The sequence below is a fragment of the Pongo pygmaeus genome, chromosome 8 (genome assembly GCF_028885625.2).
Source record: "Pongo pygmaeus isolate AG05252 chromosome 8, NHGRI_mPonPyg2-v2.0_pri, whole genome shotgun sequence".
NCBI lineage: Eukaryota > Metazoa > Chordata > Mammalia > Primates > Hominidae > Pongo > Pongo pygmaeus.
In genome coordinates this window covers 105,498,927-105,523,013 of record NC_072381.2, presented here as the reverse complement: position 1 = coordinate 105,523,013, position 24,087 = coordinate 105,498,927, and the positions used below count along the sequence as shown (strand labels likewise).

General features: G+C 42.6%; 1 protein-coding gene, 1 non-coding gene and 1 pseudogene across 9 annotated transcripts in view; 2 read left to right on the top strand and 1 right to left on the bottom strand.

The window, feature by feature from the left end:
- Positions 1-24,087, top strand: part of CWF19L1 (CWF19 like cell cycle control factor 1) — a 35,645-nt gene extending 11,558 nt beyond the window's left edge. For 7 of the 8 annotated variants that reach the window (XM_054436899.2, XM_063670150.1, XM_063670151.1 and 4 more), the window contains 9 exons: positions 2,582-2,700; positions 5,751-5,835; positions 9,121-9,261; positions 10,164-10,278; positions 12,315-12,394; positions 17,845-18,054; positions 19,109-19,228; positions 20,310-20,407; positions 22,708-24,087. In XM_054436899.2, coding sequence (XP_054292874.1) covers positions 2,582-2,700; positions 5,751-5,835; positions 9,121-9,261; positions 10,164-10,278; positions 12,315-12,394; positions 17,845-18,054; positions 19,109-19,228; positions 20,310-20,407; positions 22,708-22,852 — 1,113 coding nt within the window. In that variant the 3' untranslated portion in view covers positions 22,853-24,087. The remainder of the gene's footprint in view (positions 1-2,581; positions 2,701-5,750; positions 5,836-9,120; positions 9,262-10,163; positions 10,279-12,314; positions 12,395-17,844; positions 18,055-19,108; positions 19,229-20,309; positions 20,408-22,707) is intronic. The other variant, XM_054436900.2, reaches the window with a different exon arrangement.
- Positions 6,954-8,054, bottom strand: LOC129006491 (prohibitin 1-like; annotated as a pseudogene).
- LOC129007009 (small nucleolar RNA SNORA12) lies at positions 18,776-18,922 on the top strand. Its single transcript, XR_008492190.1, has one exon. It is a non-coding gene; the product is annotated as a small nucleolar RNA SNORA12 (small nucleolar RNA).

Below are 24,087 nucleotides of genomic sequence, written 5' to 3'. Positions count from 1 at the left end.
AGCTGTTATCAACTGATCAAAGCAAAAGTTAATTTCATGAAAGTGTGATTCATAGATGAGACTGCTGAAATCTTAATTATAAAGGAATGGTTTTTTATATTCTCTGCTTCAAGTGCCCTTTCCTAAGCCTCTTAATGTTTTGAGGTTTCACTGATTTTTTGTTTGTTTGTTTGTTTGTTTTTGAGATGGAGTCTCACTCTGTTGCCCAGGTTGGAGTGCAGTGGTGTGATCTTGGCTCACTGCAACCTCCTCCTCCTGGGTTCAAACGATTCTCCTGCCTCAGCCTCCTGAGTAGCTAAGATTATAGGCATGTGCCACCACGCCTGGCTAATTTTTTTTTTTTTTTTTTTTTTTTTGAGATGGAGTTTTGCTCTGTCACCCAGGCTGGAGTACAGTGGCGCCATCTCTGCTCACCGCAACCTCTGCCTCCTGGGTTCAAGAAATTCTCCTGCCTCAGCCTCCCAAGTAGCTGGGACTTCAGGCGCACACTGCCATGCCTGGCAAATTTTTTATATTTTAGTAGAGATGGGGTTTCACCGTGTTGCCCAGGCTAGTTGTGAACTCCTGAGCTCAGGCAATCTGCCTGCCTCGGCCTCCCAAAGTGCTGGAATTACAGGCGGATTTTTTTGTATTTTTAGTAGAGATGGGGTTTCACCATGTTGGCCAGGCTGGTCTCAAACTCCTGACGTCAAGTAATTTGCCCACGTCAGCCTCCCAAAATGCTGGGATTACAGGCATGAGCCACTGTGCCCAGTCTAATTTTTGTATTTTTAGTAGAGACGGGGTTGCCCAGGCTGGTCTTGAACTCCTGGGCTCTAGTGATCCACCCGTCTTGGCCTCCCAAAGTGCTGGGATTACAGGCCTGAGCCACCATGCCTGGCCAGATTTTAATATTTTATGAGTAATCTTGAAAGGGATGGTACACCAGGAGTGACAACTATCATGGGGAGTGAAATACTACACTGGTGGAAGTAAGCCTAAGGAAGATTTTGAAAAGGTTATGTGTGAGGGCAGAAAACACTGGCTGAGCTTCATTGAAGGGAAATGTAAGAATGCATTTGGGAACAAATCTCCATGGATGGATTCAGGATTATCAGTGATGATCCAGAAGTGGAGCCTGTATACCACCCCTTGCCAGTTTCAGCACCATGTGTCCATGACCAAAAAGGCCAACAGGATACCAGGCATTATCAAGGAGGATGCTCTCTTCCTTTTTGACAAACCCATGGTTACTCTTTACCTAGAATACAAGGCGTAGAGCTGGTTGGAGCACAAGGATATAGCAAAGCTAGGGAAGATCCAGAGAAGGGCTGCTAAAGTGATGAAGGAGAGAGAAAGACACACGTGATGCTCTGTAAGGAAGGATGAGAAAATGAGGCCCCTTTGTTTTGCAGGGAGCTAAAAATTGATTTTGATCAAGGCTTATAAATAACCATACAGTATATTTATGGAGGAGAAAAGTATAGTTCACCAATCCCTAAGATGCTAGGACTGACCTCAAAGCTAATTCCCTGCCCTTGAGCAGAAACCTGAAGGAAACAAGCATAAGACAAAAGGAAATTCCTGCTTTACGTAGTGGAAAACAAACTTTGTTAGCTTATTTCCAAGTAATACCTTCTCTTAGAATAGAGTTCATAAATAATGCTGTGGGTGAGAGATCACTTAATTGGTTGTTAACAGAATCTGGGGATGTTCTGGGAGCAAGAATAACTTTGGGCAAACTTCATGTTACTTAAGAAGGGTGTGGTTATGCCCTTCCTCAAACTGCCACTTCCTTGACTGAAGCAAAATAAAGGATTATATGCTTGTGATGAAGTCCTTGAATACTCTATACCAGATATTCTGTGGATCCTAAGAGCCCTGAAGCCTAGCTTTTCGCTTTGATTTTCTGAATTGACTGACTGGACCTGTGAACTACAGATGCACTACATAACAAACTAGAGGCCGGGCGCAGTGGCTCACGCCTGTAATCCCAGCACTTTGGGAGGCTGAGGCGGGCGGATCACGAGATCAGGAGTTTGAGACTAGCCTGGCCAACATGGTGAAACCCCATCTCTACTAAAAATACAAAAATTAGCCAGGTGTGGTGGCACGTGCCTGTAATCCCAGTTACTAGGGAGGCTGAGGCAGGAGAATCGCTTCTTGAACACAGGATGCAGAGGTTGCAGTGAGCCGAGATTGTGCCACTGTACTCCAGCAGCCGGGGTGACAAAGTAAGACTCCATCTCAAAAAAAAAAACTAAACCAAAACTAGAAGCCCAGTCTGTGGGCTCCAGAGGGAGAGCTTACTTTCCAAAAAAGGTTTTAATAATTTATGTTTTGGGTATTGATATGGAGGAGTTACCTTTTAATCTCTGGCTTCCAACAGTTGTTCCTATTTCTACATTCATAATAGTTCAGCTCCCTTATTTGTTAAGATTTTTTCTCTGATTGCCATACATATGAAATTCAATGTGCAGTTCCTTCTGCTCACATTTGTATTCATGTATAAATTTCAAAAACATTTCAAAATGTCTTATTATTTATTTGCATTTCTTGATAACTTTTGGTCTGTATGGATGACTAAGTTTTTGTTTACTAGGGAGAAGTGGATACCAAAAAATGTGGTTCTGCTTTGGTTTCCAGTCTTGCCACGGGCTTGAAACCAAGATATCATTTTGCTGCTTTGGAAAAGACTTATTATGAGAGGCTTCCATATCGGTGAGTAGCATTTCATTCTTTTTGGCTTTTTGAAGAATTTGCCATGCATCTTCTGTATAAACTTCTCTTGTTCATTTTTAACCATATAACATTTTGGTTCCATTTGGTTACTCAGACACTGAAATAAGTGACTCTCAAGTCATTCATCTTCTCTGAGTTTGTTCCCTAATTTGAAGTCACTTTGGAAATCCTTCAGTTTCAGAATCAAGAACTTGTATCAGTTTTTTCCTTTTCAGGGCCAGGCATGATGGTGTGTGCCTGTGGTTCCAGCTACTTGGAAGGCTGAGGCAGGAGGCTCACTCGAGCCCAGGAGTTCAAGGCTATAGTGTGCAATGACTATGTCTGTGAATAGCCACTGCACTCTAGCCTGGGCAACATTTCTTTAAAAAAATTTTTACCACAAATAAATATGAGATAATGCATATGTTAATTAGCTTGATTTAGCCATCCCACAATATATACACATTTCAAAATAGCATGTTGTATACAATAAAAAATACAATTTTTAGTTGTCAATTAAAAATAAATGAGAGGGAAGAATAAAAGATTTTTTTTTTTTGTCTTTTTTTTTTTTTTTTGAGACGGAGTCGCTCTGTCGCCTGGCTGGAGTGCAGTGGCACGATCTCGGCTCACTGCAACCTCCGCCTCCTGGGTTCAAGCAATTCTTCTGCCTCAACCTCCTGAGTAGCTAGGATTACAGGTGTGTGCCACCATGTCCGGCTAAGTTTTTTTGTATTTTTAATAGAGATGGGGTTTCACCATGTCAGTCAGGCTGGTCTTGAACTCTTGATCTCATGATCTGCCCGCCTCAGCCTCCCAAAGTGCTGGGATTACAGGCATGAGTCACCGCGCCCAGCCAAGAAAATATTTTTTTTCTTTTGCACTCAGAGGTGGAGTTTTTATTTTTATAATTTTTGTGGCTACATAGTAGCATAGTAGGTATATAGAGGTCAGGTTCTTTTTTTTAAGATGGAATCTTGCTCTGTCGCCCAGGCTGGAGTGCAGTGGCATGATCTCGGCTCACTGCAACCTCCGCCTCCCGGGTTCATGCCATTCTCCTGCCTCAGCCTCCTGAGTAGCTGGGACTACAGGCGACCACCACCACGCCTGGCTAATTCTTTGTATTTTTAGTGGAAACAGGGTTTCACCATGTTAGCCAGGATGGTCTCGATCTCCTGATATAGAGGTCAAGTTCTTAAAGAATATATTGCCAAGAAAACCAGTGTTTTACAAGTGAGAGAGTAAGTAAAAGCTCAAAATTATCTTCACTGATAAAGGGCATGGATTATTCCTAAAATAACTTCTTTCCCTTCTTTTTTACAAAAGTAATATATACTTGTTGCTAGTTAAAAAAATGTAAGTGAGCAAGAAGAGAATACCCCCCTTACAATAATCCCACAGCCTAATGCAGAATCATAGGTAATACAGGCTTTTCTGTTAAATCTCCATATTTTCATTCCAGAAAAATGTCTTGTTCTCTAAAAATATACTGCGAAAACAGAAGTTTTGGGAACAAGCCACTCAAAACTTACACAGTTCTTAAGAATCTGAATACAGTTTTTCATAGAACATATACAAATGGCCAATAGGGCTGGGTGCGGTGGCTCACACCTGTAATCCCAGCACTTTGGGAGGCCGAGGCAGGCAGATCATGAGGTCAGGAGATCAAGACCATCCTGGCTAACACGGTGAAACCCTGTCTCTACTAAAAATACAAAAAGTTAGCTGGGCATGGTGGTGGGTGCCTGTAGTCCCAGCTACTTGGAAGGCTGAGGCAGGAGAATGGCATGAACCCAGGAGGCGGAGCTTGCAGTTGAGCAGAGATCGCGCCACTGCACTCCAGCCTGGGCAACAGAGTGAGACTCCGTCTCAAAAAAAAAAAAAAGGCCAATAGACATAAAAAAGATGCTCGTATCATTAGCCATTATGGTAATGCAAATCAAAAGCACAACGATATACCACTTCATACCCACTAGGATGGCAGTAGTCAAAAAGGCAAATACATAATAACAAGTGTTGGCAAGGATGTGGAGGAATTGGAACCCTCACACATTGCTGGTGAGAGTGTAAAATGGTGCAGCTGCTTTGGAAAACTGTTTAGCAGTTCTTGAAAGGTTAAACGTAAGAGTCAGCAGCATGGTAATGGCAATTTTATTCCTGTCCCAAGATAAGGGAAAACATATGTCCACACAAAAACTTGTACACAAATGATCATAATAGCATTATTCATAATAGCTCAAAAGTGCAAACAACCCAAATGTCCATCACCTGGTGAATGGGTAAATTAAAAGTGGTAAATATATGATGAAATGTTATTTGGCAAGGAAAAGCAATGAAGTACTGATATGTGCTACAACATGGTTGAACCTTGAAAACTTTATGTTAAGTGAATGAAGCCAGACACAAAGGACTACTTTTTTTTTTTTTAATTTTTTTTTTGAGACGATCTCATTCTGTCTCCCAGGCTGGAGTGCTGAGGTACTATCAAGGCTCACTGCAGCCTCAACCTTGTGGGCTCAAGTGATTCACCTACCTTAGCCTCCTGAGTAGCTGGGACTATAGGTATGCACCACCACGCCCAGTTAATTAAAAAATTTTTTTGTAGAGACAGAGTCTCACTGTGTTGCCCAGGGTGGTCTCAAACTCCTGGGCTCAAGCAATCCTCCTGTCTCGGCTCCCAAAGTGCCCGGCCTATTTTAGCTTTTTATTACACAAAAGAAGAGGCAATAGTAAAGTGAACCCTCATGTGTCCATCACTTAGTTTGAACTATTGTCAACATTTTGCCAATTTTACAACTCTTTTGAAGCCAAAAGTTGGAGTTTTGATGGTTTCTGAAGACATAATCTCATCTCTTCCTAAAACAGCCTTGTGAGGTAGGGATTGTTGCCCTATTAGACGGATAGATAGTAACTTATCTGAAATCATTTGACTTGTGATGATGAACTGAGGACCTCTGCTCTTTTTATGGCCCCACAGAGTCCACATATTTTGTCATTGCAAATCAAAAGTAAAATTGTTTATAATTTTTTGTCTCTCAAATATGTTGTAGAAACCATATTGTTCTACAGGAAAATGCACAGCATGCCACCCGGTTTATAGCTCTGGCAAATGTTGGAAATCCAGAAAAGAAAAAGGTAAAGATTTACCCATTTGGTGGAAGGTTGATATTCATGGTCTGCCTGATAAATGTATCTCTTGTCCAGTTTACCATTCAGATCTTCTCTTCTCCCTGACTGCAGAGTCCCAGCAGTTTCGGAGACTCCTTTGTAAAGATATGGTAGTGAAAGCTCAAGTCTCTTTGGGTCTTTTTGTAGGAGAGTTTAAAGAAGGCTTTGGGAAAATAGGCCCAGAGGAATAAGGGCAAAATATCAAATGAACAGTGTTCCTTTACTTCCACATCTATGTGGTTGTCTCTATGGGTATTTGTGAATTTGCCCTCAGATGCTTGCTTACTTCTTTAGCAACTTCATTTAGCTGAAATAAGAAAACCCCAAAGAGCTGGGCATGGTGGCCCACGCCTGTAATCCCAGCACTTTGGGAGGCTGAGGTGGGCAGATCACTTGAGGCCAGGAGTTTGAGACCAGCCTGGCCAACATGGTGAAACCCCATCTCTATAAAAAATAAAAAAAAATTAGCCAGGTGTGGTGGGGGGCACCTGTAATCCCAGCTACTCAGGAGGCTGAGGCAGGAGAACTGCTTGAATGTGGGAGGTGGAGACTGCAGTGAGCTGAGATCGGGCCACTGCACTCCAGCCTGCGTGACAAAGTGAGACTCTTGTCTCGGGAAACAAAAAAAAAAACCCAGAGGATTTACCTAAGCCCTCCTTAGGGCTAAGATTTCCTGAGGGAAATCTTAGTGATACCTGGAATCTATCTTTGTATTAGAAAACAGTACAGTTGATGAAAGAGAATATACCAGAAAAACAGGTTGTTTTTCTCACTTCTCTGAGAGCATTTCTGATTTCCCAGGGCCAAAACTAATCTATTATGGATCGAGACAGCTAAAATAAGAACAGTTAGTGAAGTGGGAAAATAGGCAGATAAAGAGTCTGAAGATTATTCCACTATCACATGCCATAGACAGTGCATACAAAAGATAAGCAAATCGATATTTTGTTTTTTTCATAATATTTTAAGCTTTTTTGGGGGGGAGGGGCGCGGATCTGAAGTGATTTTACCTTTATTTCCTTCACTTTAAGCCAATCATGAAATTTCGCAGTGATTTCTAGGGTTGGGGCAGAAGGAAGACAGTGTTAAGAATCATCAGGGCTGTGGCCCAGTTGGCCTGCGGAGGTGCAGGCAGGGTGGCCTCTCCAGGGCCGCTGGAGGAGCATGGACTGCCCCGCTGGCAGGGAGCTGATGTTCCCAGAGTATGAGAGCTGGTATGTGATGTCCTCCGCAGCTTCCAGCTTGCGCAGCTCGATCAGGCCGTTCCCTGCGGTGGCCAGTGAGTTGGCAATCAGGTTGGCTGCCTTGGAATCGCCCTCAGCAGAGATTATGGCTGTCTTTTTCTGCTGCTCAGCCTTTTCTACCACATATCTGGTGCTCTCTGCTTCCCGCTGAGCCACCTGTTTGGCTTCCACTGCTTCTGTGAACTCCTTCCCGAAGGTCAGATGTGTCAAGGACACGTCATCCAGGATGAGCCCAAAGGTGGCTGCTCGCTCCGTAAGGTCGTTGCTCATCTGCCTGGAGACCACCTCTCTTTAGGTGATTAGTTCTCCAGCATCAAAGTGAGCCACCACTGACTTGAGGATCTCGGTAGTGATGGACAGCAGCACACGCTTATCATAATCCTCTTCAATGCCGGTCAAGATGCGAGGAAGCTGGCTAGCGACAGGCCCCCGTGTGCACCGTGATGTTGACATCCTGTAAATCTTTGCTATCAGTGATGACTGGCACATTACATGGTCAAGAACAGAGTCAAAGATAATAGGTTTCTCTACCTGTGGAATGAGAAAGTGAGTCCCTTCCCCTACCACAGTGTTCTGTACTCCATGGAATCGGTCAAAGATGACAGCTCTTTGCCCAGCATCCACATTATATAGGGCAGAGTTCACCACGTCTCCTGCAACAGCTAAGGCCAGGCCAAACTTGCCAGCGGACTCAAAACACTTTGGCAGCCATGTTTTCTTCTGCTGGACCCTTTCGTACCTGCTTCCACTCTGACCTCCACGTAAATTCCCCAGCCTATTTTCAGCTTTTTTGCCCAATTCTTAGCAAGTTTAGATTTGTAATTTTTCTTTTAATTGCCGTTTCAAACTGAATAACACTTAGTATTTTCAGTCTGTTTTATTCTCAGGGACATGTTAGCCTCAGCCATAGCAACTTATACTTTCGTCAAAAGGTGTGCACATTATAAAATTTGGCAAGCATCATTAAATTCATCTAAAAACTTTGTTCCAATTTATACCCCTACGCCAGCAGTGTGTGTTTTTTTTCCACTCCATATTTCTCACTGGATCAAGTCAAAGTTTTTGTTTGTTTGTTTGTTTGTTTGTTTTAAGATGGAGTCTCTGTGTATTGCCCAGGCTGCAGTGTAGTGGCACGATCTCGGCTTACTGCAGCCTCCATCTCCTGTGTTCAAGCGATTCTCCTGCCTCAGCCTCCTGAGTAGCTGAGACTATAGGTGTGTGCCACCACGCCTGGCTAATCTTTTGTATTTTTAGTACAAAAAATACAAAATCCGTGATCCGCCCGCCTCAGCCTCCCAAAGTGCTGGGATTGCAGCATGAGCCACCACCCCCGCCGCACGTCAAAGTTAAAGTTTTTGCCAATGTGATAAATGATATATAATTGTTACTTAGTTGCATTTCCCTAATCAGTAGTAAGTTTAAACATCTATTTATATCTTATCTAAAGTTTTTGATATCTGTGGCATTAGTGCAAGATTCCAAATATTTATATGAATATTTATTTCTTTGCTGCTAGTCTCTTAAGAAAATTTTATTAGCATATATAGCAGAATTTGTATAATATCAGAGAGAGAAACACTAAGTTCGTTTGTAATTTTCATTAGGAAAAATGAGTGGCAGTGCCACAATTCTGTGGACAAAGTACACAAAGATAAGGGACTCAGAGACAGAAGCAGTTTGTCTTCAAGGGTTATACAGCAAGTCCCTCTGGGCCTTGCAGTGACAGTTGTCACTATTCCATTATCCGAGTGAGAACTCCTGGTTTGTGAGGGTGGGGGCTTTGATTTCTTGTTCATTTCTTTGTCAGCCCTTGGTGAGTCCCTGCAGAGGCCACTGAATTGGCATTTGATTTACTGTTTATTCTCTGAGCTATGGATGGTCTGGTTGCTGTTCTTTTAATTTTACTGAGTTTCACATGTTTTCTGTGAAATCTTCATAGTAAAATAGGTTGATTACAGTTGGGTAAATAGTATTTTCCCTAATGTCATTATGTTCTTTTTCTCTAAAGTATCTTTACGCATTCAGTATTGTTCCCATGAAGCTAATGGATGCAGCAGAACTGGTAAAACAGCCTCCGGATGTCACCGAAAACCCTTACAGAAAATCTGGGCAGGAAGCATCCACAGGAAAGCAAATTCTTGCCCCTGTGGTATGTTCTGATTGAGGGTTGGCATTTTCTGGGCAGGGTTGCCCATTATATGTGTTCTTTTCCTAGTTATGGTTTAGTACATAAGACAAGTTTAATAGTTAGAATCTAAATCTTTTTTTTCCCCTTGGGAAATCATGATGGTGTTTAGAAAATCTTAGTAGATTTCAACTAAGCTTAGTGTTTTTTATTGTAGTTTGGGGTTAACAGTTTCATACATTAGGTCTTTCTTTGTCCAAACTGGATTCAGATGTTTGGGGTTACAGTTTTATTTGTAGTCTTTGTCTAAAGTTGATTATCTGTCCTTAGCTCTTTAGGCAAGGCTCTAGCAGCTTCGTAGCAATGTAATTTGTGATTTTATGATGATTGCTAGTAGGAAAATAAGATTCACTCTGAAGAAATTTTCTTAATAGCAGAGTTTTCTCAAATTAATTTTTTCCCCACTAAAGCAAGGAATGTCAAGTTCCCTTACTAGCATGCATGGTCTGCTTTCTCAGACTTTTCTTTCTTTCCGAGCAGCCTTCTCATCTCTTAATTAAGGCTGAATTAGGCTTGTTTGACCTGTGAAATTGTATGACTACACTATGTCCCTGTTGAGAGCAGAAGGATAAGAGAATTTAGGTGGGTTCATGTTCTGCTTTAGGCAAGAATTACTTTATAACTTGCATTTTAACTCATTTTTCCAAAGAGATGAATTTGGCAGTAGTTTGGATAAGTGTTGATGTATGACTGAGAGTTCAGGCATCACAATTGGGAAGATATTTTGCTTCCCTAGAGTGTGCAGAAAGGACTGAGAAGAAAGATAGATATGGCATGGCAAGAATGTTCCATTGTATGTGAGTGGTCAGCTACTTATCTAAAGGTTAGTTGAACAACATTTAATCTTCTGCTTTTGGCCATTCCAGGAAGAATCAGCCTGTCAGTTTTTCTTTGATTTAAATGAAAAGCAGGGAAGGAAGCGTTCATCCACAGGTAGAGATAGCAAATCTTCTCCTCATCCAAAGCAGCCTCGCAAACCTCGTAAGTACCTTTATTCCAGAGGTTTCCTCTATGAACAGTAACTGTTATTTTGGCTTTTCTTTGGAAAGCAGCATTGCTAAGAGAGCCTCTTCTGGCAGGGGAGAATTGTGCAATGAGTCATTAGGACCAACAGTAAAAACAAAATATAAACATGGCCTTGGCCAGGTGTGGTGACTGCACCATCTTATATTCCCACCGGCAATGTATGAAGGTTTCTGCTTTTCCACATCCCTGTCAACATTTGTTATAGCAATAGCCAGTTTTACAAGATAGCTCCCTCTTCCTGTCTCATAAATAGGTATGGTTCTCCAGGGGTGATGCTTTTATATACTTCTTAGACTCTCTGTATTTTTAGCCCATCTACTTGAGAGTGATGAGTGGCTTTTGCTAATTACCATTTAAAGCAATTTTCTTTGTCCTAAAAAGGCAGTCTTCTATTGCTTATATACCCATATTGGGATAAAAGTGTTGATATTTTTGGCCAGGTGTGGGGGCTCATGCCTGTAATCCAGCACTTTGGGAGGCTGAGCCAGGCGGATCACGAGTTCAGAATTTTGAGACCAGCATGGCCAACATAGTGAAACCCCTTCTCTACTAAAAATACAAAAATTAGCCAGGTGTGGTGGCATGCACCTGTAGTCCCAGCTACTCAGGAGGCTGAGATGGGAGAATTGCTTGAACCCAGGAGGCGGAGGTTGCAGTGAGCCGAGATGATGCCATTGCACCCTAGCCTGGGTGACAGAGTGAGACTCCATCTCAAAAAAAAAAAAAAGTTGATATTCTTTTTATAGCTTCAGATTCAGAAACTAGAGCTTTATGAATTTTTATCTAGAATTATGTAATGCTGGAAACTGATTCACACTAACTGTAATCCCAGCACTTTGGGTGGCCGAAGCGGGTGGATCACTTGAGGCCAGGAGTTCGAGACCAGCCTGGCCAACATGGTGAAACCCTGTCTCTACTAAAAATACAAAAAATTAGCAAGGCATGGTGGCACCCACCTGTAGTCCCAGCTCCTCGGGAGGCTGAGGCATGAGAATCGCTTGAACCCAGGAGGCGGAGATTGCAGTGAGCCAAGATTGCGCCACTGCACTCCAACCTGGGTGACAGAGCAAGGCCCTGTCTCAAAAAAATAAAATAACGGGCCAGGCATGGTGGCTCACACCTATAATCTCAGCACTTTGGGAGGCCGAGGTGGGCGGATCATGAGGTAGGAGATCGAGACCATCCTGGCTAACACGGTGAAACCCCATCTCTACTAAAAATACAAAAAATTAACTGGGCATGGTGGCAGGCGCCTGTAGTCCCAGCTACTTAGGAGGCTGAGGCAGGAGAATGGCATGAACCTGGGAGGCAGAGCTTGCAGTGAGCCGAGATCGCGCCACTGTACTCCACCCTGGGGACAGAGCGAGACTCCGTCTCAAAAAAATAAAATAAAATAAAATAAGATAAGAATGGCCTGACTTTGAGGCTGTTCTGAGGCGCTTCCTGTAAGAACTACGGAAAAAGCACCTTTCCTTTGTGTCTGTAAAACATAATTAGGTAAAGAGCCTCCAAAACCAACATAGGTTCATAAAATAATAGAATGATCAAACTCGAAGGACGGACTTCAAGGGTGTTTCATTGAGATTCTCTTTCTTCATCTTTTTGTTTCACAGAAGAAGCTGACCTTGGGAGGGTAAATTTTCCAGGGTCATCGCTAATGGCATGGCTGGGGCTTTAGTTGGGGCTCCTGACACCCAGTTCAGTGTTCTTTTGTTGTAGCCTATTGCCAGTTATGTGCTACTTTAGTCAGTGTGTGATTTTGCACTTGTGGGTTACCTACCTGTGGATTGGTTACAAATTCTAATGGAAGTTTAATTTCATTGAAAATGTTCATAGGGGGTCATAGTGAGGAGCACAGGCTCAGCCCATTGTGGCAGTGTTGTATACCCGTCTTTTCAGGATATAAAAATCAGACAAAGCTGAGTTCTGTGGGGTGATTATATGCTGTAGTGCTTGGACCATAGTAACACCTGGCTTTCTTTTACATGAAGCTCAGCCTCCAGGACCCTGCTGGTTTTGCCTTGCTAGCCCTGAAGTGGAAAAGCATTTGGTGGTCAACATCGGCACACATGTGAGTTACTTCCTTGGACTTTATAGAGAAGGAGATGCCTATTTGTTTTTTATTAACTTTATTGAGACATAATCTACATATAACATTTACCCATGTTTAAGTGTATGATTCAGTGATTTTCGTAAGGTTACTGAGTTATGCCACCATCACATGGTATAGTATTAGAACATTTTTGTCATTGCAGTAAGATCTCTTATGCCCATTTACAGTTAATCCCTGTTCCCAACTTTAGCCTCAGGCAGCAACTAGTCTACTTACTATCTCCATAGTTTGCCTTTTTTGGACATTTCTTATAAATGGAATCATACAACATGTGGTCTTTTGTGTCTAGCTTCTTTTACTTAGCATAATATTCTTGAGGTTCATCCATGTCGCAGCCTGTATCAGTATTTCATTCCTTTTTATTGCCAAATCATATTCCAGTGTATAGTGTACCACTTTTCATCTATATCTGTTCATCAGTTGATGGACATTTGGGTTGTTTCTACTTTATGGCTATTAGAAATAATGCTCCCGTAAAATATCTGCATGCAAGGCTTTGTGTGGATATATGTTTTTATTTTGGATAGACGTAGGAATGGATTTGCTAGGTTATATGGTAAATTTATGTTTAACTTTTTAAGAAACTGCTAAACTGTTTTCCAAAATGACTGCACCATCTTATATTCCCACCAGCAATGTATGAAGGTTTCTGCTTTTCCACATCCCTGTCAACATTTGTTATAGCAATAGCCAGTTTTACAAGATAGCTCTCTCTTTTCCTCTCTCATAAATAGGTATAGTTCTCTAGGGGTGATGCTTTTATATACTTTTCGGACTCTCTGTATTTTTTAGCCCATCTAATTGAGAGTGATGAGTTCCTTTTGCTAATTACCATTTAAAGTGATTTTCTTCATCCTAGAAAGGCAGTCTTCTGTTGCTTATATACCTGTATTGGGTTAAAAATGTTGATATTCTTTTTATAGCTTCAGATTCAGAAACTAGAACCTTATGAATTTTTTTTTTTTTTTTTCTTTTTTGAGATGGAGTCTCGCTCTGTTGCCCAGGTTGGAGTGCAATGGCGTGATCTCAGTTCACTGCAACCTCTGCCTCCCAGGTTCAAGTGACTTTCCTGCCTCAGCTTCCCAAGTAGCTGGGATTACAGGCACCTGCCATCACATCTGGCTAATTTTTGTATTTTTAGGAGAGACAGGGTTTCACCCTGCTGGCCAGGGTGGTCTCGAACTCCCGACCTCAGGTGATCTGCCTGCCTCAGCCTCCCAAAGTGCTGGGATTACAGGCGTGAGCCACCACGCCCAGCCTATGAATTTTTATCTGGAATTATGTAATGCTGGAAGCTGATTCACACTAACTGATCACATCAAAGATAAAATTTCAGTTTTGCTTAGTAGTGGAGGGTGTAGTTTACTAATGACAGGAATACCCATATTCACACTCCTGATGTGAGTATCTAGGAACCCAAGATAATGATGATAAGGTTGTTTGGTAAGCACTGAATCAGACTATGAGAACGGGATGGTCTTGAGTATGATTTTATTCAGGTGGTGGAAAGCTTGAATATGTGTGTGTCTCATGGGAAAGTCATTCTATTTCACATTTCCCCAGATACTTTTACTTGGGTAGGGCTGGATTAGACATTAAATAATACCAGTCTTTGACTCTGATTTCCCTGGGTTTTCTATAGACCATTGTTCTTTTTCATTCATTTAGAATGAAGAAAACTTAATTTTTAACACTATAGTCATCAGTGACTAGAATTGGATGTTCCCCAAGATTCCTGAGGAAAATATTTATAAGTCATTTTTGTTTTGTGACAGTTTTGGGAGGTGGAGCCTAATAAGGGTGATTTGGTCATAAGGACTCTGCCCTCATGAATGGATTAATGTTATCACAGTAGCGGGTTATCATGAGAGTGGCTTTGTTAAAACGAGTTCAGGTCCCCTTTTGCTTCTTTACTCTCACCCCCACTTGCCCTTCTGCCATGGGATGATGCAGCATGAAGGCCATTGCCAGGTGCCAGTGCTATGCACTTCGACTTCCCAGTCTACAGAACCACAAGCCAAATAGATTGCTATTCATATAAATTATGGTCTGTGGTATTCTATTATAGCAACACAAGATGGACTAAGACAATTCCTTAAGTGTGTAGTGCTTCTGAAGACAGGTGCCTTCATCCATTTCTCATTGATTTGTTCTACTTTTGGTTTCTGGGGTTGATCCTTTCAACTTATCCTAACAATCTGAGGACCCTTTTTTGTGTCTTCCTTCTGTAGACTGACCAGAGTCTCAATTTCATCTTACACTTTAAGGAGTTACACTTCTGCCTGTGTTGTTTCCACCTGAAGAGTCTCAGTCTTTTACATTTAAAAAATGTCTTGGCCGGGTGCAGTGGCTCACGTCTGTAATCCCAGCACTTTGGGAAGCTGAGGCAGGTGGATCACAAGGTCAGGAGTTCAGGACCAGCCTGGCCAAGAAGGTGAAACCCTGTCTCTACTCAAAATACAAAAATTAGCTGGTGGTGGCGGGCGCCTGTAATCCCAGCTACTCAGGAGGCTGAGGTAGAGAATTGCTTGAACCTGGGAGGTGGAGGTTGCAGGCCAAGATTGCGCCACTGCACTCCAGCCTGGGGGACAGAGCGAGACTCTGTCACCAAAAAAAAAAAAAAAAAAAAAAAAAGTCTTAATTAGTGGCACACTCCTATCTCTAGGGGGAGCACTAATGGAGTCAAGGCCAGTGACACAACTAAGCCATAGAACCTGTGGATGAAGTCTTCAGTGGAATAAGAGCAAACTTGAGAAGCTCTAGCTTTTATTAGCAGTGCCCTTTTTGGATGATCTCTTTTGCATCTTTTTTCCTCTTAGGATTAGTTTATGCCATTTTTCTCTCCCACACAATTTGTATAGTAAGTTAGGCTTTGAATTGCCTTCTGTTTGGGAAGCAATCTGTTTGGGAAGGTTCAAGATCACATGCAGGAGATAAGAGATTTGGAATGTGTGACATAGCTCAGTGCTGCTCTAGGCCTCAGTGAGCAGTGACTTTTCTTTTCCATTCATCTTTCTATTGTCCAGGTTACTCTAACTCAGGGTGTGGGCCTAAGCAACAATCAAGGAAACCTGTTTTCTTCTCATCTAGGCCTGAAACTAGAGGGGAAAAAGGTCTTGTTTGTGGCCCAACCCAGCATCCCAAGTAGGCCACATGAGTATTTCAGCCTAGAGTCTACACTGTCCTTAGGTAGAAACCTCTTACAAACCTGTAATGACCTCTGGGTGTCTGTGGAAGGGTTTGGGATCTCCTCCCTGCAACTATTCTTTTTGATTGCCTTTTTTTGTTTTTTTAAATTTTTTCCCTGGCTTTCTCTTTGCCGTGCCTTCCTCAAAGGTAGTGCATAGAATTGTGCTGATGGTCCATAGCCACAGATTAGTAAAAAGGGGGAAGGGCTGCTGAGAGTCTAAAATAATTATTGCAAAATCAATGCATTTTACTTACGGGGAGAACCATTTATTCAGGTCCTATTTATACATGGTTAGAGATAATTCTAGTTTAGAACAGATTAGAAGGTGAGAGTTTGAAAGAGAGAGGAGATTAGGCAAGTGTGAAACTATTCACAAAAATTGCAAGTACAGGATTAGAGATGGTGCGGAGGAGCTATTTAGTTTAGACATCATTACCTAAAGAATGCACATCATAATAGAAAAGCTGATGTTTATGGCAGTGACCTTCTGACAAAAATAGCTAGAAGACTCAGGCTTCTAGAGTAACCTTTTAAAAAAATACAATATAAGGTGGTTGTTATACAAATAAAAAACAGTGTTAGTGCCTGTGAGGTTTTCATCAACTTTAGTCATCTGGAAAATTAGCTTTGTCAATATGCTCAGTCCTCTCTGCCAAACAAATCAAGGACAATCATGCTTTAGTATCTTTCCAACACGTATCCTGTCATTCTATTGGACTTTCTTATTATAGACGAGAAGTGATTCCTTCCTTCAGCCTTAACTTTGAGCCCACCACACTAAGAGCATAGTTGGAATAATTTTTTATTTTCTTTCCTGAGACCGTCTTGTTCTGTCGCCCAGGCTGGAGTGCAGTGGCACAATCTTGGCTCACTGTAACCTCCGCCTTCCAGGTTCAAGCAATTCACCTGCTTCAGCCTCCCAAGTAGCTGGGATTATAGGCACGTGCCACCATGCCCAGCTAATTTTTGTATTTTCAGTAGAGACGGGGTTTCACCTTGTTGGCCAGGCTGGTCTTGAACTCCTGACCTCGCGATCCACTCGTCTTGGCCTCCCAAAGTGCTGGGATTACAGTCATGAGCCAACGCACCCAGTCTGGATAATTGTTTTCTAACGTATCTATATTTGCCTGTACTGGTACTCACTGGGCCCTTCTGTGCTCACTCATGGCATCTTCCCATCAGAGAATATCTGAGTGGTAGACCATTCTTGCGTGTTTTGGTTTTTACAGAAATATTTTTAGTTGCCATTAAAGGCTGACATCCATTGTTGGAAATCATTCTTTTCTGCCTCTTTGGATGCATCTGAATTTGAGGTTTTACTTTCCTTCTACCCCATTAGGTTGTATGTTTGCTTTTGTTTTGTAGAATTTAGTCAGCAGCTTAAGGCTTAGGAACATTAGATGCTAATCATGCCATCTTAGCATTTTTTGTGAGCCCAAGGAGTATATTTGGGGGTGAGGGTGGGAATGAAAGTTACTGGGGAGGCAGAAAGGGGCCTTTTTTTTTTTTTTTTTTTTTTTTTGAGACGGAGTCTCACTCTGTCACCCAGGCTGGAGTGTAGTGGCATGATCTTGGTTCACTGCAACCTCTGCCTCCCGGGTTCAAGCAATTCTCCTGTCTCAGCCTCCCGAGTAGCTGGGACTACAGGCACATGCCATCACGGTCCTGGCTAATTTTTGTATTTTTAGTAGAAATGAGGTTTCACCATATTGGTCAGCCTACTCTGGAACTTCTGATCTCAGGCGGTCCACCTGCCTCAGCCTCTCAAAGTGTTGGGATTACAGGCGTGAGCCACTACCCCAGCCGAAAGTGGTCATTTTGAAATCAGAAGTTGTATCTTTTTGTGGTTGAGGGTGATAAAAACTGAAAAACTTTTCAAGTTTGGAGCATGGGAGGGAAAACCCAGTGATTTGTTCTGGTCTCCCTCAGCTCAGTGTGTTTGAAGCCAAAAGCCTGCTTGTGTGCCTCTCCCAATTCATTTGCTCCTAGTTCATTTGCTACTTGCATAGAAATTTTTTATGCCTAATCTCATTCTTCAGCGGATACCTGAGAATTGTTGCTACAATCTCTAAAATCAGATTTTTTAAAGAAAGAATTTGTATTAATAACCTCAAGTACTTTCGCCTACACCCTTATGCTCACTCTTTGTATAGGCTTTTTTCCCTGGAGAATCCTACATGCTGTATTGATGTCTCAATTCTGTGTGCTGCTTCTTCAGTGCTACCTTGCCCTGGCCAAAGGAGGCTTATCTGATGACCATGTCCTCATCCTGCCCATTGGACACTACCAGTCAGTGGTGGAGCTTTCAGCAGAGGTGGTAGAAGAGGTGGAGAAGTATAAGGCCACACTGAGACGGTTCTTTAAGAGTCGAGGGAAACGGTGTGTTGTATTTGAGAGAAATTATAAGAGCCATCACCTCCAGCTACAGGTAGGTGGTCTGTTCATAGAAACTTGGAAGGGCGCTATGGGGACCTTGATATTGGTAAATAAGTCTTTAAATAGGCTGGGCGAGGTGGCTCACGCCTGTAATCCTAGCACTTTGGGAGGCCGAGGCGGTTGGATTGCCTGAGCTCAGGAGTTCAAGACTAGCCTGGGCAACACGGTGAAACCCCGTCTCTACTAAAAATACAAAAAAATTAGCTGGGCATGGTGGTGCATGCCTGTAATCCCAGCTACTCGGGAGGCTGAGACAGGAGAATAGCTTGAACCTGGGAGGTAGAGGTTGCAGTGAGCCGAGATTGTGCCACTGCACTCCAGCCTGGGCAACAGAGCCAGACTCCATATTTTAAAAAAAAAAATTACATAAAGTTTAGCTTTAATATGTAAAATATTTAATATTTTTATATTAATATTTAAATAACGTTCATTTAAAAAGTTTTTAAAGAGTATCTGGTGGTAACCCCAGAGACTTCACAGGGAAGTGTGTGGTCAGTACATGTAAACAGCATAGATAGTAGGTTCCTTGTTTAGAAAAGGAATGGGTATTTGAGGAAGTTCCAAGGAAGATGTGGGGCTTGCTGGATAAGAATTTGGAAGAAAGTGAGTATTTTGTGTGGAGGTCCAGCATGAGGGAAAGCTTAGTGGTAGGAAATAGTCTCAAAGCCTACGTGGGGCTAGCAGCTCAGAAAATCAGATTGTAAGTCATTTGTAGTTGTGGTGGTTTTCTTTTTGGCACATTTGTTAAGTTTTCAAATGGGCCTAACTCTGCCACATATATAATATCGGAGATGGCAAAGGCTTGTGACAGAGATATCTCTCTCAAGCCTTTCCTGCATCAGAGAATGGCTCCCACATGTGGCAGGCTATCTCATAAGTTTAAGTCCTTACAGACAGGCTGACACAGGCTTGTCTGGCCTGAGGATATTCTGTGCTGAGGGGTGTTTCTCCACCCCTGTGATGGATTTGCTACTTCTCAGAGACCGTGCAGGCACAACTTCTCTGGGACCTGCACAAAGAATTTCTCCTGTCTCCCCAACCCCCAGGTCATTCCTGTCCCAGTCAGCTGCTGTGCTACTGATGACATTAAAGATGCCTTCATTACCCAGGCACAGGAGCAGCAGATAGAGCTGTTGGAAATCCCAGAGCACTCTGACATCAAGCAGGTGAAACGGGGATGGTGATATTCAGGGAAGAGTAAAGATCTGGTTTTTTTGGTGGTGGTTTGTTGTTTGTTTGTTTGAGACAGAGTCTCTCTCTGTTGCCCAGGTTGGAGTGCAGTGGCATGATCTTGGCTCACTGCAACCTCCACCTTCCGGGTTCAAGTGATTCTCCTGCCTCAGCCTCCCCAGTAGCTGGGACTACAGGCATGCGGCACCATACCTGGCTACTTTTTGTATTTTTAGTCGAGACAGGGTTTCACCATATTGGCCAGGCTGGTCTCGAACTCCTGACCTTGTGATCTGCCCGCCTCGGCCTCCCAAAGGTATTACAGGCATGAGCCACCTGCGCCTGGCAAGATCTGGTTTTTGACATGATGAGCCTAAGGTTTTTGACATGTTGAGCTATCAAGGCATTCCAAAAATGTTATTAAATAGGCAATGGGTCGGGCATGGTGGCTCACACCTGTAATCCAACACTTTGGGAGGCTGAGGCGGGAGGAGCACTTGAAGCCAGGAGTTTGATACCAGCCTGGGCAACAAAGTGAGACACCTTGTCCCTACAAAAAATAAAAAAATAAGCTTGGCATGGTGGCATGTGCCTGTAGTCTTAGCTACTCAGGAGGCTGAGAGTCAGGAGGATCACTTAAGCCTAGGAGTTTGAGGATGCAGTGAGGTATGATTGCACCACTGTACTTCAGCCTGGGCAACATAGCAAGACCCTGTCTCTAAAAAAAAAAAAAAAAAAGAGGCAGTGGACAATTTGGAACTAGAGCACTGGGTGTTGACTAGACTGGAGATGAACAGGGCATTACTCCAAAGTTTAGTGCTTTCCTGGGAAGAGCAAGAAATTAGAATTTCCTAAGGTGTAGGAACTTAGAAGGATAGATGCCACTGGGAGGATATTGTTAGTATCTTCCAGTTAGGCTTTTTAAGCCCTAGTTCCACTAAGTGGCTTGGGATCTATAGCAACATACACATCTTTTTTTCTTGTGCATGTAGACTGAATTATTTGCCTAGAGATGAACTCGGACTATAGATTTTTAAAGCATTATTGGACATCCTCATACAACTCTGTTTACTTTAGATTGCACAGCCAGGAGCAGCATATTTTTATGTTGAACTTGACACAGGAGAAAAGCTTTTCCACAGAATTAAAAAGAATTTTCCTTTGCAGTTTGGAAGGTATGTTTTTCTTCTTTTCAATGTATTTTCACTAGACCTGCTGTGAACAAAGTGGTGGGCTACATGGGACAATTGATAAAAAGCTAAATTGTAAACAGTCCTTGCCCCAAAGGACCCATGGTCTTAGGGCAGATGTTTACATATATGACAGTAATGTAATGTAGAATGTGAAGAGTACCATGACAGAGTTTTGGAGAACAATGTGCTGTAGAAATTCAGAAAAGGGACAGCTCATTTCTACTTGGTGAAAGCCTTCATGAAAGTGGCAAAGTTGAACCTGAGAGGCATATTTAGAGGGCAAAGATTGGGGTGAGGGCATTCCAGCCAGAAGTGCTAGGGAACTTTAATTGAGCACATGCTCTGTGCCAAGAACTGTACCAAGAACTTTACACATACATGACTCATTTAATCTTCATAACTCTGTAAGGTAGGTACTGTCATCCCGATTTACCAGTGTGGAAAATGAGGCTCTAGAGCAGTGCCCGGTAGACTTTTCACAGTGATGGAAATGCTCAAATATCTGCACTGTCCAATACAGTAGTGACTAGCCACTTGTGGCCACTGTGTGCTGAAATGTGGCTAATGTGACTGAGGTACTAAATTTTTGATTTTATTTAATTAATTAGAATTTAAATTTAAATAGCCATACCTGGCTAATGGTTACCCCACTGGATAGCAGGCTGTAGAGAGCTTAGGTAGCTTGTCCTAGTCACACAGTGGTAGGTTCAAACCCAGGCCTGTTGGACCTCAAAACTTGAGGTCTTAACCTCAGTATTCTACAGTATGGTAAAGGCCTGGAGGAGGCTTCAGTTCTGTTCCTCGTATCAGGCAAAACATGACTGCAAAACCATAGAGGGAGTAACATAACTTCAGCAAAGATTGAAGATGGGAAGTTGCTGGCAAGAAGATACAGTTTGAAGGGGAGTGGAAAATGTGTGGAACAGAGTATCTGATGCTGGTGTCTGTGATTTGCAGCTGTTTTTTCTCACCTAGTTAAAAATGAGCTTTGAGTGAGCCTTGAACCTGTCTTGGACTAATTCAGAAAGCCTCCAAGAGATTGCCCCCTTAGATAAGTCCAGTAAATGTAGTTAGATAACTACATTTTTCAAAAAGATAAATGGGAATAAGTGTGTTACGAGCTTCAGACATCTGACATGATCTTTTCATTGTTGCCTCAGCAACAGATGCGGTTATGAACATTGACAACATAAGCACATGATTGCAGATACACATAGGCGTATAAAGCACACAAAAAGAAGATTCTCTGAATGGTTTTGTGCTTATGATGTATTTTCAATATTGAGTAATTATCAAGATACTAATTTATAGTTATATAGCATTTTATAGTTAACAAAATATTTGAAATGGCATTTTTTTTTCAGCTGTACAAGAAAGGTAGTTCTATTTTCCTTTTATATTTGAAATAGGCTCAAAGTTTGCCCAGGGAGCTTAGGTTCTTTGACTTTTAGAGAATTTGTGATTTGTTTCTAACTCTTCTATTTACTGTAACTTCAAAGTGGAAAATGAACCATATAAATGTGTACTAGAATTATTTCTAATATATCAAAATAAGTAAAAATAAAAATATAAAGCAATGGCAATTAGAAAGCAGCTTGTGTGTGTGTGTGTCTGTATGTAGTTATTCTTTAGTCCTAAGAGCCAAGATAAGTTGTTTTGTTGACATTGGGCTTGTGCTGCTGTTATGTGGGCCTGAGTCCCCTAGAAGGAGAGGCGGAGGAATTTTAAATCAGAGTGGGTATGACTAGGCTCCTGACTCTGCAAACTCATGTCTAGTTGAGGTGACAAAACTACAGTTTAAGGCAGGTTGTAATCACAGCTAATATGGCACTTTGACTGTGTTATCTCTGTACCTCACAAAAACCCTGTATGGTCGATGTTCTTATTTGCATTTCATAGGTGAGGAAATCAAGATTCAGAGATGAAATCATCTGTCTAAATCATAGATAGCAAGTGGCAAAGCTGGAAGTGGAATCCAGTCCCTGATCTTTCTCACACCAGGGCCTGCCCTTTTTCTATGTGGTGTTGCTTCTCTAAGTACCAATAATATAGTTCCAAGTTTTTTAAGAGAGGGAGAAGCAAGTGGGGTTTGAAGGATCAGGAAATATATAGTACCTAAGCTGGTCATTTAAAACGGGTATGATTTTGATCAATAGTATGGCAGAGATGGCACTCAGGGCAGGAGAGCAAAGTCAGAGAAATTTGCATACCTTCTTTGGGTGATGTTGAGGAGAGCTCAGGCTGATAGTTTCCATTTTGACTTCTTTGTGCTATTTCTGCAGGGAGGTCCTGGCCAGTGAAGCCATCCTTAATGTTCCTGATAAGTCTGACTGGAGGCAGTGTCAGATCAGCAAGGAAGACGAGGAGACCCTGGCTCGCTGCTTCCGGAAAGACTTTGAGCCCTATGACTTTACTCTGGATGACTAAACAAAGGGAAGAACTTTTTATGAACTCCATAGGAAGTAGTAAAGCCTTTTTTTTTTTTTTTTTAATTAAAAATTTTTTTCGAGACAAGGACTTGCTGTGTCACCCAAGCAGGATTGCAGTGGCACAATTGTGGCTCACTGTAGCCTCAACCTCCTGGGCTCTAGAGTTCCTCCCACCTCAGCCTCATGAGTAGCTGGGACCACAGGTGCATGCTACCATGCCTGGTAATGGTATTTTTTATAGAGATGGCGGGGGTCTCCCTGTGTTGCCCAGGCTGGTCTGTAATGCCTAGGCTCAAGGGATCCTCTGCCTTGGCTTCTTAACCGGCTGGGATTACAAGCATGAGCCACCATTCCTGGCCTAGAAGCCTATTTTTAAAGAAACTACAATCTCCCATGGGGACTGTTTCCCTGCCTCTTTTGTGCAGTCCCATGGAACTTGCCTGCAGCAAGAGGCCTAAGATTTAATCTTTTTGGGGAAAAGTCATTCTAGGATGAAAATCCTATGTTAAGGCCGGGCGCAGTGGCTCACGCCTGTAATCCCAGCACTTCGGGAGGCTGAGGCAGGCGGATCACGAGGTCAAGAGATGAGACCATCCTGGCCAACATGGTGAAACCCTGTCTCTGCTAAAAATACAAAAATTAGCTGGGTGTGGTGGCACGCACCTGTAGTCCCAGCTACTCGGGAGGCGGAGGCAGGACAATCACTTGAACCTGGGAGGTGGAGGTTGCAGTGAGCCAAGGTGGCGCCACTGAACTCCAGCCTGGCGACAGAGCAAGACTCCATCTCAAAAAAAAAAAAAAAAAAAAGAAAATCCTATGTTAAAAGCATGTCGCCGGGCGCAGTGGCTCACGCCTGTAATCCCAGCACTTTGGGAGGCCGAGGCAGGTGGATCACCTGAGGTCAGGAGTTTGAGACCAGCCTGGCCAACATGGTGAAACCCCGTCTTTACTAAACCTACAAAAATTAGCTGGGCGTGGTGCCAGGCGCTTGTAATCCCAGCTACTCGGGAGGCTGAGGCAGAAGAATCGCTTGAACCTGGGAGGTGGAGGTTGCAGTGAGCCAAGATCGCTCCATTGCATCCCAGCCTGGGTGACAGTGAAACTCCATCTCAAAAATAAAATAAAAGAATAAAAGTATGTCTGTCATCCAGCTCCAAGTACAGCTTGTGTATATCAACATTTTCAAAAACCTTTAAACTACCAAATGAAATCCAGATGTTTTTCCATGGTTGC